This window comes from Balaenoptera acutorostrata, chromosome 20, assembly GCF_949987535.1.
Source record: "Balaenoptera acutorostrata chromosome 20, mBalAcu1.1, whole genome shotgun sequence".
In the NCBI taxonomy this organism is placed as follows: Eukaryota; Metazoa; Chordata; class Mammalia; order Artiodactyla; family Balaenopteridae; genus Balaenoptera; species Balaenoptera acutorostrata.
In genome coordinates, this window is record NC_080083.1 from 57,216,096 (window position 1) to 57,231,922 (window position 15,827).

At 55.7% G+C, this 15,827-nt stretch overlaps 1 protein-coding gene across 3 annotated transcripts; it reads left to right on the forward strand.

The window, feature by feature from the left end:
• Window positions 1-5,782: 5,782 nt before the first annotated feature.
• Window positions 5,783-15,364, forward strand: FDXR (ferredoxin reductase). 3 transcript variants are annotated; one of them, XM_007185634.2, is made up of 13 exons: window positions 5,783-5,938; window positions 6,529-6,647; window positions 6,738-6,809; window positions 11,081-11,176; window positions 11,375-11,497; window positions 11,677-11,790; window positions 12,125-12,226; window positions 13,002-13,109; window positions 13,342-13,426; window positions 13,560-13,759; window positions 13,846-14,017; window positions 14,625-14,795; window positions 14,929-15,364. In XM_007185634.2, exons 1-13 carry the CDS (start codon window positions 5,860-5,862, stop codon window positions 15,057-15,059), a joined length of 1,572 nt encoding a protein of 523 aa, XP_007185696.2. In that variant the 5' UTR covers window positions 5,783-5,859; the 3' UTR covers window positions 15,060-15,364. The 3 variants fall into 3 exon arrangements, with proteins under 3 accessions (XP_007185696.2, XP_007185695.2, XP_028023212.2); XM_007185633.2 differs by lacking the exon at window positions 6,529-6,647 and having other exon boundaries at window positions 6,712-6,809; XM_028167411.2 differs by lacking the exons at window positions 6,529-6,647; window positions 13,002-13,109 and having other exon boundaries at window positions 6,712-6,809.
• Window positions 15,365-15,827: the final 463 nt, after the last annotated feature.

The following is a 15,827-nucleotide window of genomic DNA, read 5'->3' on the forward strand; positions in this document are numbered from 1 at the left end:
AGCAGCTCCCAAGACCCACAGCATCTGTGAGATCAAAGTGTGTGTTTTGTGGGCAGGGCACTCCAGGCGAAATAAGGGGAGAAAGGGTATAAATAGCTTTGAGCGTGACCTTGGCTGGCTCTAGAAATCTGCTTTGTTCCATGATGTTTACAAGGGGTGGAAGAATTCTCAATTGGAAGAGAGAGAAAATTACTGGGAGGGTCGCTGAGGCTGGAGAGGGGTTACGGGAACAGGGTCTGGAGGTCAGATGGCCTTAGAGCGGAGAGGGAGGAGGGGAAGGAGTGTGTGTGTGTGGGGTGCGGATACAGGAGCTGGGAGTCCAGGGCTAGGCTTGGCTGTGAAAGGATGGTCTGCAGCCTGGGAGCGAGGTGGGAATATAAGAGAACTAGCGGTGCCAGCCGCAGGAAGAGGTCCAGGTACTGGGGACACCACTGAGATTCAGCCCAAAGCGGGCAGCCTTGAGACAGGGCTGGGAGCTGCCCTGGCCGGAGGCTGGATTAGAGGGTGGGAGGAAGGGCCGGGCTGGAGGCTGATGGAGGAACAGAGAGGGAGGCCCAGCCTGTGAGAGGAGGCCAGAGCAGTTAGTTTAAGCACAGTTTCTCACCGCAGCACCGTGACATTTTGGCCAGGTAGTGCTTTGTCGCTGGGGGCCTGTCCTGAAGCAGCATCCCCAGCTTCTATCCACTAGGTTCCAGGAACCCAAGTTGTGACCATCAAAAATGTCTGCAGACACTGCCAAATGTCCCCTGGGGGGCAAAAATCATCTCTGGTCGAGGACATGCAAGTCTATTCTGAACACACAATTGCCTTGTTTTTCAGTGAAGTCCTTGGACGAGGTGAAGGGGGTGGTGACCCTGAAGATGGGGAGGCTAAATGCCTGCAAATGGGATGGGCTGAGGGGTCAGAGGGCAGGTGAAGGCATTCTCTAAGCCGGGTCCTGTTAGGGAGCCCATCTCTGTTGTGGCCTTAGGTGGCTCTGCTGGGGAGCTGCCACTGGCCTGTCCAGAGCCATTACCTTCTCCACCCTGCGCTCCTGTCCCGAAGCCCACACCCCCTGTCCGGCGCCCTCTCCTACAGCTACAGCTCTCACTACTTCTGAAACAGTCCCTCCTTTTGCTCCTTCCGGGCCTGGGGTGGTAGTGGCTTCCAGCTATTGCTAGCCCTGGAGGGGCTACACCACAACCTGCATCCTGCTACACCTCTGCACAGAGTTCCTTCATTAAACTCTCTTCAGTCAGCCCCTCTGAGCACGCCATCTGTTTCCTGCTGGGAGGCTGACTGATAGAGCAGAGGTTTGGATCCAAGCAGCCCTCTTGGAACGAGGCAGGCTTGGCAGCCTCCCCCGCCTAACTTATATATATATATATATATATATATATATATATATATATATATATATATATATATATATATATATATATATATATATATATATACTATAACATATAGCTGCTCTTTTGAAATGCATTAGCGACTCAGACATGGCCTTAAGGACTGGGAATGCGATTAATCAAACTGCTTATTCTCCACATGAAAAATGCAACATCAGAAAAGGCCCCATTGCACAGTCCTGGCTAATGATTAAAACCATCCTAGGGCTTCCCTGGTGGTGCAGTGGTTAAGAATCCACCTGCCAACGCAGGGGACACGGGTTCAAGCCCTGGTCTGGGAAGATCCCACATGCCACGGAGCAACTAAGCCCGTGTGCCACAACTACTGAGCCTGTGCTCTAGAGCCCGCGAGCCACAACTACTGAAGCCCGTGCGCCTAGAGCCCGTGCTCCACAACAAGAGAAGCCACTGCAATGAGAAGCCCATGCACCGCAACAAAGAGTAGCCCCAGCTCTCAGCAACTAGAGAAAACCTGTGTGCAGCAGCAAAGACCCAATGCAGCGAAAAACTAAATAAATGAATAAATAAATAAATTTATTTAAAAAATAAAAATAAAACCATCCTAATACAATCAGTGACTCATTGTTATTGATCTGGGCCTGAGTGGGGAATGGGCTGTACCTGGAGGCCCTGGTACCAGACTTGGCTGTACAATAAGCACCCAAGAACACTCCATCACTTTGAACCTTGATTTTCTGTTACGCTGGGATTGTGGCTGGGATTGCGTGGGGCTTGAGAAATGAGGGGAGATGACAGGAGTGAATGAAGCCCTTCTAGGGCTCTGCAGAGACCTAAGGTCTAATGAACAGAGGTGTATCGGAGGTGATAATGTTTACAATGATGATGATGATAGCTAACATCAATTCAGAACTTACAGCACATTTTTACCTATGCTATCTAACTTTAATCTTTACAAGAAATTGGTACTATTTTCCCGTCACGTTACATATTGTGAAGATAAGCCTTAAAGAGATTAAACTTATCAATGTCATATAGCTAGCAAGTGGAGGAAGAAAGATTCAAAGCTGGTGCGTCCAACTCCAGAATTCCTGCTCTCAACCACCAGACATACTACCTCTGCGTGGGGAGCCCTTTAGGGCTTTCTGGGGTGTCAGATCCTGAATCTCCTTCTCTTCCTCCCATCTTAATAAATGGATCATTAAGACAAACTCTTTATGAACATCCATTATGTGCCAGGCACTGTGCAAAGCTCTGGGGGTAAAAGAGTGAATGCGATTGGGCCCCAATCTCCTGGAGCTTACCGTCTAGTGCAGGAATTGACAAACTTTTTCAGTAAAAGGCAAGATGGTAAATATTTTGGGCTTTGTGGATGATACGGTCTCTGTCACAACTACTCAACTGTGCCATCAAAGTGCAAAAACGGCCAGAGACAATATGTAAAGAAATGAGCATCGCTGTGTTCTAAAAAAAAAAAAAAATTATTATTTTTTGGCCATGCCGCGCGGCTTGCAGGATCTTAGTTCCCCAACCAAGGATCGAACCCGGGCCCCGGCAGTGAAAGCGCCGAGTCCTAACCACTGGACCACCAGGGAGGTCCCTAAAAGAATTTTTTTTAACTTTATGTAGTTTTCACATGTCGCAGAATATTCTTCTCTACAGTTTTAGAAAAACTATTTAAGAATGTAACAGCCATGAACTTGTGGGTTATACAAAAACAGGTGGTGGGCAGGATTTGGGCTGCAAACAGTAGTTTGCCTACTCCTGGTCTAGTGGGATGAGCACAAAGCACAATGACTTGTTAGAAATCAGAGCAGTATTTACCTCTGAATACGAGGGAGTGGAAGTGACTAGAAGGGGCACAAGGCGATCCTGGGGGTGCTGGCCATGTTCTACTTGATCTGAGTGGTGGTTACACGGTTATATTTCGTGGTGACTCATCAAATAGTACACTTATGGTTTGTGCACTTTTCTGTTCATTGTACTTTGTAAAGAAAAAAATGTTGCCTGCCATTCCAGTTCTGCAAGAATCAAGCCATTAGCTACTGCAGTCACCCACTGACAATGATCCCTAAGGGGAATTCAGGATGGGGAAAAACAGGAAGCATTCTGTGCTTTGGATATACTGGCCCCTAGGTAGTTAATTTATATATCTAAGGAAAAATTTCAGTGACCCCATATTCTTGCATCTTACACGCAAAAGCACTAAAAGCATTAACTCGAGATGTCTGTTCTTTGTGATTAGCAATAATCTTTTTTTGCTTGACTACATGTTTTTCCCAGCAAAAAAAGTTCATATATATCCTGGCTCCTCCCTTACCTCTTTGGAGCAGTTTCTCAGAGTAATCTGAGAGGCTGTCTCCTGGGCTACAGTCCTCAGTAAGGTCCTGGAATAAAACTGAACTCACGATGTGCACATTGTGCATTTTTCTTTCATCGACAACTTCAATTAAAAAAAATAATTTAAGAATGATAGGGACTTCCCTGGTGGCGCAGTGGTTAAGAATTTGCCTGCCAATGAAGGGGACACGGGTTCGAGCCCTGGTCCAGGAAGATCCCACATGCCGCGGAGCAACTAAGCCTGTGCGCCACAACTACTGAGTCTGAGCTCTAGAGCCCGCGAGCCACAACTACTGAAGCCCGCGTGCCTAGAGCCCGTGCGCCGCAACAAGAGAAGCCACTGCAATGGGAAGCCCGTGCACCGCAACGAATAGTAGCCCCCGCTCACCACAACTAGAGAAAGCCCGCGTACAGCAACGAAGACCCAACCAGCCAAAAATAAATAAATAAATAAATAAAAATTTAAAAATTTATTAAAAAAAAAGAATGATAAAGCAGTGTAATAGGTAATGATGGGCTGGTTGCAGGGACAAAAAGGGCCCTAACCCAGCTTGGGAGAGGATGGGTCAGGAAAGGCTTCTTCAAGGATGTGCTTCACAAGAAGGTCCTTGGGGTAAGGGTGGGGGAGGCAGCATTAGGATCACTGGGTCAGATGTGACTACGGACCCGTCATTTAAAAATACATCTTGTATTACCATATGATCCAGCAATCCCACTACTGGGCATATATCCAGAGAAAACCATAATTCAAAAAGACACATGCACCCTAACGTTCACTGCAGCACTATTTACAATAGCCAGGTCACGGAAGCAACCTAAATGCCCATTGACAGACGAATTAATAAAGAAGACATGATACATATATACAAAGGAATATTACTCAGCCATAAAAAGGAACGAAATTGGGTCATCTGTAGAGTCATGGATGGACCTAGACACCGTCATACAGAGTGAAGTAAGTCAGAAAGAGAAAAACAAATATTGTATATTAACGCATGTATGTGGGATCTAGAAAAATGGTACAGATGAACCAGTTTGCAAGGCAGAAATAGAGACACAGATGTGGAGAACAAACGTATGGACACCAAGGTGGGGGAAGTCGGTGGGGGGGATGGTGGTGGTGGTGGGATGAACTGGGAGATTGGGATTGACATATATACACTGATATGTATAAAATAGATAACTAATAAGAACCTGCTGTATAAAAAATAAATAAAATTAAATTTAAAAAAATACATCTTGTTCATTGTGGATTTTTTTGCCTTAATTTTGATCTTCTGAGACATTGCATTACAAGATAATTACTTTGATTACTGAGGTTTTTGGCGCTCTATTAAATTTTGCACTCCAGGCCATTGCCTCATTCGCCTCACCCTATTCCAGCCCGCTGGATAAGGGTGGGAGATCTGGCTCTGCCCTTGGTACAGAGGGCAAGACGCTCCTCTCGGTTCCCTTACCTATGTAAAGGGGAGGACGATTAAGCAACAAGATCTCCAAGGTTTAAAATTCTCCCTGGCCCGACCTGGACAGCATCTTATCGGGGTCAAACCTGTGTAACGTCCGGCGTCGGAGAACACAATGGCCAAAGTCCTGCCTGCAGACCCTTTTTCCAGACTTCCGGACTCTGTGGTTATTACCCAATGGGCGGGGAGGCTCGCTTGAACCTGGCTTGTGATTGGCTGAGACGGAAACGACCCGGGGTACGCTATCAAATGGGAAAGGCGTTGCGTCATCAGCGAGCGACGACAGCTTCCGGGGGTGGGGTAAGTAAAGTAAGCTCCTTTCTAATTGGCTCCTTCTTTCAGGCGGGATTGAAACAGCAATGGGGATTTGCTCTCCTCCAACTCTAGGCTCCAGATAATTGGAGGGAGGGTAAAGATTACGGAGCAATTTATTGAGTCACGTACGGCCCGGAAGTCCTGGGGGGCGGGCCCTCAGCGGAAGGGGGTGGACCGGGGGGGGCGGGCTTTTCATTAGGGCGGCGGGATTCTTTCGGTTGTGGAGGTGGAGCCGCTACGCTGTGCTTTCCTGGAGCGTGGGAGGCGGGATTTGGGGCGGGGCCGCGATTGTGGGTGGGGTCACAGGAAGGAGGAGGGCGGGGCCGGAGCCGGCGCGGGAGATCAGGGCAGTCAGCGGGGTCGGGTCCGCTGGCTAGTTGCCCTTTCCAGGCATGGCTCCGCGCTGTTGGCGCTGGTGGCCCTGGTTGGCATGGCCTCGGACCCGGCCGCCTCCTTCCGAGAGCACCCAGAGTAGGAGCAGGGCACCTCTAGGGCTGAATGGGAGCGCGGGGAGGCCTGCGAGCGCTAAGTATAGGAGTAGGAGCCGAGCTGGTTGCAGGGTTGGAGAGGGGAGAGAGAGGGGACCAGGGGCGAGACTGGAGGGATCCACTCATGCAGATGAGATAGGGGGGTTTTCAGGGGCAGATGGCGGCCTGTGCGGTAATATGTGAGGCTCCTGGGGTGAGATAGGGGTCAACAAAAGTGAGAAGGGGAGACCATGATGTCCACAGAAGTGAGAAGGAGTGAATGGGGGTGATAAGGAGGTCTGTGGGGCAAGAGGGAAGTCTGAGGCGAAACAGGGGCCTATATGGGCAATAGAGGGCTCTGTGGAGAGAGAGGTAAGAAGAGGTAAAATGGGGCCTTGTGGGCAGATCCACAGTGGCGATATGGGGTCTGTTGGAAGGATGTGGTATTCTAGCTGGGTGGGTTGGGAACCCGGTGAGAAAAATTAGGAAGTGCTGAGCAGGGAAGCTTCAGGGGTGATGGGGATTGTCGAGTAGGCCATCTTCAGCGGCGTAGTAAGTTCACGGGTGAGATGAGGGCTCTGGATGGAGACACAGCCTCTGGGAATTCAGATGAAGTAAGGGACCCTGCAAACGCCAAAGCTTTGAGGAAAAAGAGAAGGAGGGCACAGATGAGGGTGAAGCCTGGGAAACTCCGTTTTCTGTTGGACACTGAAGTTGGGGTTTGGGATGGGGAGGGAGTCTTGAACTGACCTTCCTCCCCGGTCCCCCCTGCCCTAGGCTTCCGCCAGCAGTTCTCCACACAGGAGCAGACCCCCCAGATCTGTGTGGTGGGCAGTGGCCCAGCTGGCTTTTATACCGCCCAACACCTGCTAAAGGTAAGCCGCTTCCTCCTGGTTCCTTTTCCCATGATTCACCTGCTGCTCCAATCCTAAGGGCAAGCTCCACTCCTTTGGGTTTTAAAAGCACTCCTGGATCCCTGAAGGGGAAGGGGCTCCCAGCCCATCTAGACGGGACATTTCCTGCATGCTTTGTCACCTGGGGCTCCCCACTGTAGGTCCTCAGCTAGAAGAGAAGTGTGTTTGTCTCATGGGTGATGGTCAGTGGTCTGTGGCAGACGGTCGGCTATGCCTTCTTGGCCAAGTACTCCAGGGAGCTTATGCAGACCTGCATGATGACTTTGTCCTGCCCCTCATCTTCCCTTCTTTCTCCTCTGTCTCCACTCTGTCCTGAACATCCTGCATCTTGAGGCCACCCCCTCTTCTCAGGGATTTCTGTAACTTTAGGCACCTCACTGCACTCTCCTCGCCAGTAGCTCCAGCCCTCCCCACGCCATGCTGGTCTTCCGGCCTGCTCTCCACCCTCCATTCCATGCCTTCCCCCCACCCCATGGCCGGGGTCTCAAGGTTTATAGTATTAGCCTTGGCGGGCAGGGCCCCAAGGTTGCTGGTTACCCTTGAAACTTCGGCAAACCTTGGCGGGAGGGAGGAGGGAGGGAGAATCATGGGTTGGCGTGAGTTGGTGGGGGTGGGGTGGGGGAGGGGTGGGGGAGACCTAGGCTGACTGAGACGTAGGACAATGGCCTTGCCGTGGAGAGAGAGGAGAAAGGATGACTATATTAATTACATGCACGCACACACACATATACAGATATTAATACTTAAAAAGTAGGGTGATCAACCTGCTCAGTTTGCCCAGGATGTAAGGTTTTCAGTGTTAAAACTGGGAGGGTCTTGGGAGGCCAGGATGCGTCGGTCACCCTGCCAAAAAGTGACCTAAGCACGGCTTCCAAGCAGCACAGGGGAAAGAGCTAATTACGATGAAGTGACCAGCATGAGCCCAGTTGGGTGGGGTCAGTCAGAAAGTGCTTCCTGGAGAAGTGAGTTGAAGGAGGCCTCAGGCTCTGGAGAGGGCATCCCGCAGGGGCGCTGGCAGGGAGACCAGGGATCTCCCAGGGGCTGGGGAGATCCTGGAGGGCTCTGTGTAAGGGGCAGTGTGCGAGCTGAGCCTGAAATTCAGAGAGGGAGGAGGGTAGGCCTTCCAGGCAGGATTCTCAATGTCCCAGTGTGAACAAAGGCTCTGGCCTGCACATACTTTCCCTGGGGGAGGTGCTGGGGGATGGGCACCGAGGCCAGTTACAAGCTGGTCCTGGCCCACTGGGAGCTCTGAGCGACTGGCTGTGCTCCCGCGGCGGGAACACGCGCAGCACATTTGGGACAGTGGCACTTAGCCGAGTCAGGCACTGTCTGTACAGCATCTCATTGCATCCCCAAGACAAGTTGCGAAGCAGGTGGCATGACTCTTGCTTCACAGGTGAGAACTGAGCGAGGCTGCCCAAGGCCCCTCGTCTGAGCAGGGAAGGCCTGGGTTCTGAGCGTGGGCACTCCGATGGCAGAGCCCGCTCTTAAGCTCCGCGCTGGGCCATTCAGTAATCAACCACTGGACACTGACATGATGCAGGCACAGCTTGGCACTGGGAACATGGGTGTGAGCAGGACAGACGTGGTCCGCATGCTCAAGGACCTGACATTCTACTGTGGGAGGTTGTGGAGTGGTGGGAAGAGGGTTTACGTGGTATTCTAGGGCTCTGATGCTGGTGGGGGGACGGTGGGCGTGTACAGGAGGGGCACCTAACCCAGCCTGGAGGAGGTGACGTCCAGATTGCTGTCTCAAGGACAGAAGGAGCAGCCCGGTGGGGCAGGGGGATGGGTAAGAGGCCAGAGGGCCCCAGGCACAGAGAACCGTGTGACAAAGACCCAGAGGAAAGAGAATGCGGGTTTGGGGACTGTTGAGTTCAGGAAGGTGGGCGTGTGCAGTGAGGGTGGAGGGCTGAGAGCAGAGGCTGGAGGAGGTGGGTGGGCCCAGATCCTGGTGGCTGGGAAGCCACTGACCAGCTTGGACTCAGGCAGTTTCTCTTGGTGCTGTCCACCCCCTTCCCTGCATCAGAGTCCCCTGGGGGACTTGTGAAAATACACATTTCTGGGCCTAGTTCCCACCTAATCAAGCTGTGGCTGGGGCCCGGGAATCAACATTTGAAAACAAACCCCCGCCTGCTGCTATAGGTGGTTGGCTTCAGTGAAGGGTTTTAGGCAAGGGACTGAAAGCACCCCGTTTTTGATCTGGAGCTCTCTCTCTGCCTGCAGGGCAGACAGCAGAGCGAGAGGCAGGGCTGTGGCCGAAAGAGCAGTGGGGAGGATGGGGGTCTGATTGGACAGGGTAGAGGGGAGTCAGGGAGGAACCCCAGCTTCTGACCCCGGAGCAGAGAGGGAGAGGTTTGGGGGAGGGGGGACTGACTTTCATCCCAATGGGTGTGAGGTGTCTGGGGTGCGCTGTTCAGGGGTCTCAGGCTTGGTGGGAGGTCTGGGCAGAAGAGAGAGAGTAGAATGTCATCAGTAAGTCCGCGGGAGTTTGAGGTCACAGGAGGGAGCGGATGACAATTCCCCAGGGAATGTGTGCTGGGGCATGGGAAGGGGGGGTCTCAGATTGGAAGAACCTCAGAGAATATTCGTGTTAGAGGGGGGACAGAGGAAAAGGGGCCTGGAAAAGAACAGCCAGAGGGATTGGAGGGACCTGTGAGAGCTAGGGAGGAGGGGCATCCTGGAAGATGAGGCCAGTCCTGTGAGAGAACCAGTAAATAGGTCCAGTGGGTTGAGCCTTATGGAGGTGGCCTTGGAGAGAGTCCTGTGACTGGAGGGAAGGCTCCACAGCTGGAAAGAAGGGAAGATAAGATGGAAAGGCGGATAGCGTCCGGTATTGACCTCCAGGCTCAGCAGTTTGAACTTTGTCCCACGGCAGGACAGCCAGGGAAGGTTTGTGAGCAAGGTGGTGAGATACAACTACCACAAAAACCATAGTGACGGTAATGACAGCTTTTGATTGAACACTCACAGCGGGTCACTCCCTGGGCTAAGGGTGTAGGCTTTGCTCGTTTCATCCAGAACCCCACGCCAGAAGGAATGTTCTGTGCTCCAGTAAGGAACATTCCAGCGGCACAGAGTCAGATAGCAGTGGGGCTGGGTTGGCCCCGCGGCTGTTGACTCCAAAGCTGCAGCTCTTCAAGGGCACAGTGACGTCAGCGGGGCTTGAGGGGGATGGGGAGAGTCGGGAGGCACGATGGGCGCGTGGGGGCCCGGGACTTGGGTGCAGGCAGTGGGATGTGGACAAAGGTGACGAGCTGAGCGTGAGGCTTTGTTGGGGTGAGGGCTGCTGGAGGGCGGGAGCTCATTTGCCTCGAGTCCCACTGAATCGGGGGGGGGGGGGCGGAATCGCGCAAGAGGCTGATCGGAGCGCGAGGCAGGGTAGTGTCACCCACGGGAGCCCCAACTGCTTGACCCTGAACCTGCCTGTGGCCCAGAGTCTCACCATCCTGACCTCCGGGATGTTTCCCAACAACCCTGAGAGGGGCGTGTCATCTGTCCCGGTTTACAGAGGAAGAGACTGAGACCCAGGCGGACGCTGGGACTTGCCGGGGCCATGCAGCTGTTTGGTGGCAGAGCTACCACACTTGTCTGCCCGACCCCCAAACCTGAGCCTTCCCCACGGCCCCTCTGGGTGCCCTGGGGTGGGGGGCAGGCAATGTGGAACCGACATATGAGTGAGATTGTTTTTTCTAACACTAGGAGTAGGGCCACTTCCATCCCCCTGTGCTCCCCTCGTGCCCCAGCTGTGCCTCTAAGTCTCTGTCCTGCTGGTCCGCTTTCCAACAGGATGGTCTTGGAGGCTAGAGCTAAAGCAGGTATGAGTTTCCAAGGGTGGTTCTCAGGTCATCTGCGGGCTGGGCATTTCTAGAAGTGTCCGCGGGTTCTAGGGCAGGGCTGTGTGTCACGTCTGACCCAAGTAGACGAAGAAGCTCCCCTGATACAACTCCAGTGGTGGGAAAGCTGCCGTCTTCCTTGGTTGGCCATAATTCTCGCCATCTCAATGGGCTGGCAGTCCTTGAAGTCTGGCCTCGGCTGCCCTGGCGCTGTGCTGCCCACTCCTCTAGCCCGGCTCTCTAGGCAGATGGGGAGTCGTGGGCCTTTCTGTCTCCTTGCAGAGGGTCGAGGCCACCTTGTTAGCCCGCTGAGCTGGGCTCTCCTGCTTTGTCCTGGGAAGCGCAGGACCCACAGGGGCCTCCCTCGGCCCCACCAGCCATTGCCTTCTCCCCCAGCACCACTCCCGCGCCCATGTGGACATTTACGAGAAGCAGCTGGTGCCCTTCGGCCTGGTGCGCTTTGGCGTGGCGCCCGACCACCCCGAGGTGAAGGTGGGTCTCTCTGGGCTCGGAGCAGGGCTTTGGAGACTTTGGTCGAGGTGAGGAGGGAAGGGAGGCTCCCTGACCGCATGGAATGACCCCAGGCCCTCTGGGGGGATGCCACCCCGGACACTGTGGGGTGAGGGTGGCACAGCCACGGGCCCCGGAGCTGCCCCACCCTCTAACCCCTCCCACTCCGGGCCCCGGCAGAATGTCATCAACACTTTTACCCGGACGGCCCACTCTGACCGCTGTGCCTTCCACGGCAACGTGGTGGTGGGCAGGGATGTGACCGTGCAGGAGCTGCGGGACGCCTACCACGCCGTGGTGCTGGTGAGCGCAGGCGGGGGGGGGGCAGGGCCGCAGCAGTGGTTGGTGGCAGCGGGTGGAAGGCCTAGGGGTGAGGGCCACGGTGGAGGCTATGGACGAGGAGCCGGAAGGAGGCCGCTGGGAGCCTGGCGGGGGCTGCCTGGCCCCTTAGCTGCTGCTGAGGCCTCTGGGTCTTTCCTCAGAGCTACGGGGCAGAGGACCATCAGGCCCTGGAGATCCCCGGAGAGGAGCTGCCTGGCGTGTTCTCAGCCCGGGCCTTTGTGGGCTGGTACAACGGGCTTCCTGAGAACCGGGAGGTGAGTTTGGGGAGCACTCCCCCGCCTCTTCCTCCCCACTCCTCACCGGGGCCAGGGGCAGCTCTTGGCTGCCACAGCTCGGGGAAGAGGGAACCACAGGCCTGGGAAGCTCGCAGTGAGATGAGATGTGAAACATCAGGCTGACCCAGGGGGGAGGCCTCTGGGAAGAGGGGCCGCCGGGTCGGGGTGGAGGGACCTGAGCTGAAGCTCAGGGTGGGTGGACTTTCCGAGTGTAGGGGAGCCTGAGGGTGCGGCCGGGGACTGGGCATGAGGCTGAGATTAGCCTGACTGGGGCCAAGGTTAGGGGACCCCTATCCAGACCTCTGTCCTCCAGCTGGCGCCGGACCTGAGCTGTGACACGGCCGTGGTCCTGGGGCAGGGGAATGTGGCTCTGGATGTGGCCCGGATCCTGCTGACGCCACCTGAGCACCTGGAGGTGAGTGGGTAGGTCAAGGGCCGGAAGGGTGGAGGGGGGTCACACCAAGGAGAGGGTGCCCCTGCCTGCAGGGTTTGGGCCTCGTCCCTCCATGCTGAGCCTCTGTTTCCCCTTGGTGCTGGGCAGAGGCCTTCTAAAAGGCAGCCTGTGAGCTTCGTCTCATACCATTCCCCCCTTCACTTTCTGCAGCTACATAGGCTTTTTGAAAAAAAGCTTTCCGTATACACACACCATTCCTCTTGCTCAGAACCCTCTCAACTCACCTCCTGCCCGTTAACCTGTCTGCATCTTTTAGTTCTTGGTTCAGTTGTCCCTTCCTCCAGGAAGCCTCCATGGACCTGAATAGGTCCATTTCCCTGTAATACTCTCCTCCCATAGACTTGGCTACTTCTGTTTCAAAGCATGTTGTCACCACTGCAATTTTATACTTTTTATTGAGAATATTCGGTAAGTCTCTCTCTCCACCAGATCAGAAGCTCTGTGAAGGCCGGCACCACGTCTCTTTCGCTCACCATTCACACCCCCCAACCCATGTCCTTTGCACAGTGCCTGGCACGTGGTAAACACTCAGTAAACACTTTTCGAATGAAGAGCGTGGGCCTGGTTTGCTACTAATTGGAGCCATTTGCAGAATTGGCAGCAGTGGTCCATCTGGCCACCGGGCGGGTGGGCAGTGGTCCCATCTCAGGCTGCCAACCTCCTCACCGCCCAGCTAATGGAGAGGCCCCTTCTGCTGTCAGTGTCCAACGACTTTAAGGTCCTCCTTTTGTGCCAGAAAACGGATATCACGGAGGCTGCCCTGGGGGCACTGAGACAGAGTCAGGTGAAGACGGTGTGGATAGTGGGCCGACGTGGAGCCCTGCAAGTGGCCTTCACCATTAAGGTGCTGGGGCCTGAGGGAGAGGGGCCAGGGTCCCAAGTAGATGGTCTGCCCCTTGGGAGGTGTGGCAGGGCAGAGCTGCCTGGGGTGGAAGAGGGAGAGCCAGGCAGGCCCCCCTGGGGCCCAGTGCCTGCCTTCTGGCGGGAGCTGGTGGTGTCTCCCACCTGGGGTGGGCTCAAGAGCGGACAGCGCTCTGGGCCTGACTCCTCCCCCACTCCCCGCCCACACCTCCAAGGAGCTTCGGGAGATGATTCAGTTACCAGGAACTCGGCCCATTTTGGATCCTGCGGATTTCTTGGGCCTTCAGGACAGAATCAAGGGTGAGGGGCCCTGGCCTGGCCCCCCGGCTCACTAGGGAGGGGATGGTCTAGGTCAGAGAGGGCTCGGGGGAGGGCATTAGGGGAGAGGGCTGTAACCCGGACACCGCCCTGAGATGTTCTGTGTTGCTAACAGAGGTCCCTCGCCCGAGGAAGCGGCTGATGGAACTACTGCTTCGAGCAGCCACGGAGAAGCCAGGGGTGGCGGAGGCTGCCCGCTGGGCATCGGCCCCCCGCGCCTGGGGCCTCCGCTTTCTCCGAAGCCCGCAGCAGGTGCTGCCCTCGCCAGATGGGCGGCGAGCGGCAGGCATCCGCCTGGCAGTCACCAGACTGGAGGTGAGTGAGTCTTCTGTTACCCAAAGACACCCCCATTCTCAAATCTCCCCAGCCCCAGCCTGGTGTTTCCCACACTCTCCCCACAGGGTGTTGGTGAGGCCACCCGGGCAGTGGCCACTGGAGACGTGGAGGACCTCCCCTGTGGGCTGGTGCTGAGCAGCATTGGGTATAAGAGCCGCCCCATCGACCCCAGTGTGCCCTTTGACCCCAAACTCGGGGTCATCCCCAACATGGAGGGCCGGGTTGTGGATATGCCAGGTGAGCGGGTGCAGCGGGGGGCAGGGCGGCTGGTGTCCCCCGTTCATCTGGTGACATGCACTGAGAGCCTGCTCTGAGCCAGGCCCTGTCCCAAGACCCTGGCCCTGCCCCTGCCCCAGCCTCCTCCTGGCCCTGGAGGAAGCTCCCAGTCTAGCTGAGATGGCCACACATATGTCTGGTTATTAAGTCATTCAATTTACTGAGGCCTCCTCTGGGCTAGGCCTAGTGCTGGGACTGGAGATGAAGCAGCAGCCCCTTGGCCTCAGCGAGCTTCCAGCCTGATTTAACATCCACATACCTGTCTAGTCATTAATTCATTCAGTCAGTGTTGACTGAGAGCCTGTTGAAACAAGGTGGGCAGGACCCAGCTCCTACAGGGAGCTCCTGGTCTACAGGGACACTGAGGTGTAAGGGGGGACGGCATGGTGAATACAGGTTGGGAAGCCTTGAGGGCAGTGGGCCAGCGGCCAGAGTGGGCCCGGCTGATGGATGCTGGGAGGCCGTGGGGTGTATGGAGGCGTGTGCACGTGTGTGTACTGAGGCCCAGGCTTGCCAGGGGTGTCCGGCCAACTCCCCATTGCTTACCCCTTTGTTACCCCTCTCCAAGGCCTCTACTGCAGCGGCTGGGTGAAGCGGGGGCCCACAGGCGTCATCACCACTACCATGACTGACAGCTTCGTCACCGGCCAGATTCTGCTGCAGGACCTGAAAGCGGGGCTGCTGCCGTCTGGCCCCAGGCCTGGCTATGCGGCCGTCAGGGCCCTGCTCAGCAGCCGAGGTCTGGGCCCTGTGTGAGCTCCTGGGAGGCGGGGTGGGGGGCTCCCTGGGCCTTTCACTGTTTGGAAGGGGGCTGCTCTGGGCTGGGGTAGAGGAGGAGGTGAAGGCAGTGACCCATCTTCCCTGTGCCGCAGGGGTCTGGCCTGTGTCTTTCTCGGACTGGGAGAAGCTGGATGCTGAGGAGGTGTCCCGGGGCCAGGGTGTGGGGAAGCCCAGGGAGAAGCTGCTGGATCCTCAGGAGATGCTGCGGCTGCTGGGACGCTGAGCCCAGATCCCAGGCGGGCACGGAGGGCAGGAGTGCTGTGCGGGGGAGAGCGATCTGCACCACCGCTGCATCGCCTGGCCGTCCTGCCGTGGGGCCTTGGCTGCCCCTTTTCCAGGGGCCTCTGAGCGCTTCCTCGTGCCGGAAGGTCGCTCGTGCCACTGTGGGTAACTCTCAGCAAGGAGATAACCTTAGTTAGGGATGGGTGCAGGTGCAGGCTGACCTTCCTCCCTCCTGCCTATCTCCTGCTGGACTGTGGAGGGTCACCAGGTCGGAAATATGCTGGAAATAAAACACCCGCAACCGAGGGACAGTGGTTGATGTGCGACTTCTTCTGGGGCCCGGGGTCACCTTCCAGCTGCAGCTCCCCTCCGGTCACCAGGTGGCGCTGCAGAGCCAGCTCCCTGCTCAGGGGCCTCTTGGGGGCTTCAGGGGTTTTGGCAGCCAGTCCTGGCACCCACCGTCTTTTTCTCAGCTTGGCCCTGCTGCTGCGGCTTGCCTGCCTTCTGCCCACACAGCAGGCACCCTGTGACCCCAGCCTGCCTGCCCTGCTGGCCCTACTGCTGGGTCCCCTCCCTGGTTAGTCCCCAGTACAACCCAAACAAGAAAAGAGAACAAGAGGGAGCTGGGCAGCAGCTTGCCACATCTGCTCCCTGTGGCCCCTCTGTCTCGTGCGGGTCCCCCACTCTGTCCTTCCCGCCTTTGTTGGTTTCCAGCCAGACTGACAAGCCTTTAAAAAATAGTACCTCAATGTCCGTAGCCTGTTCACCA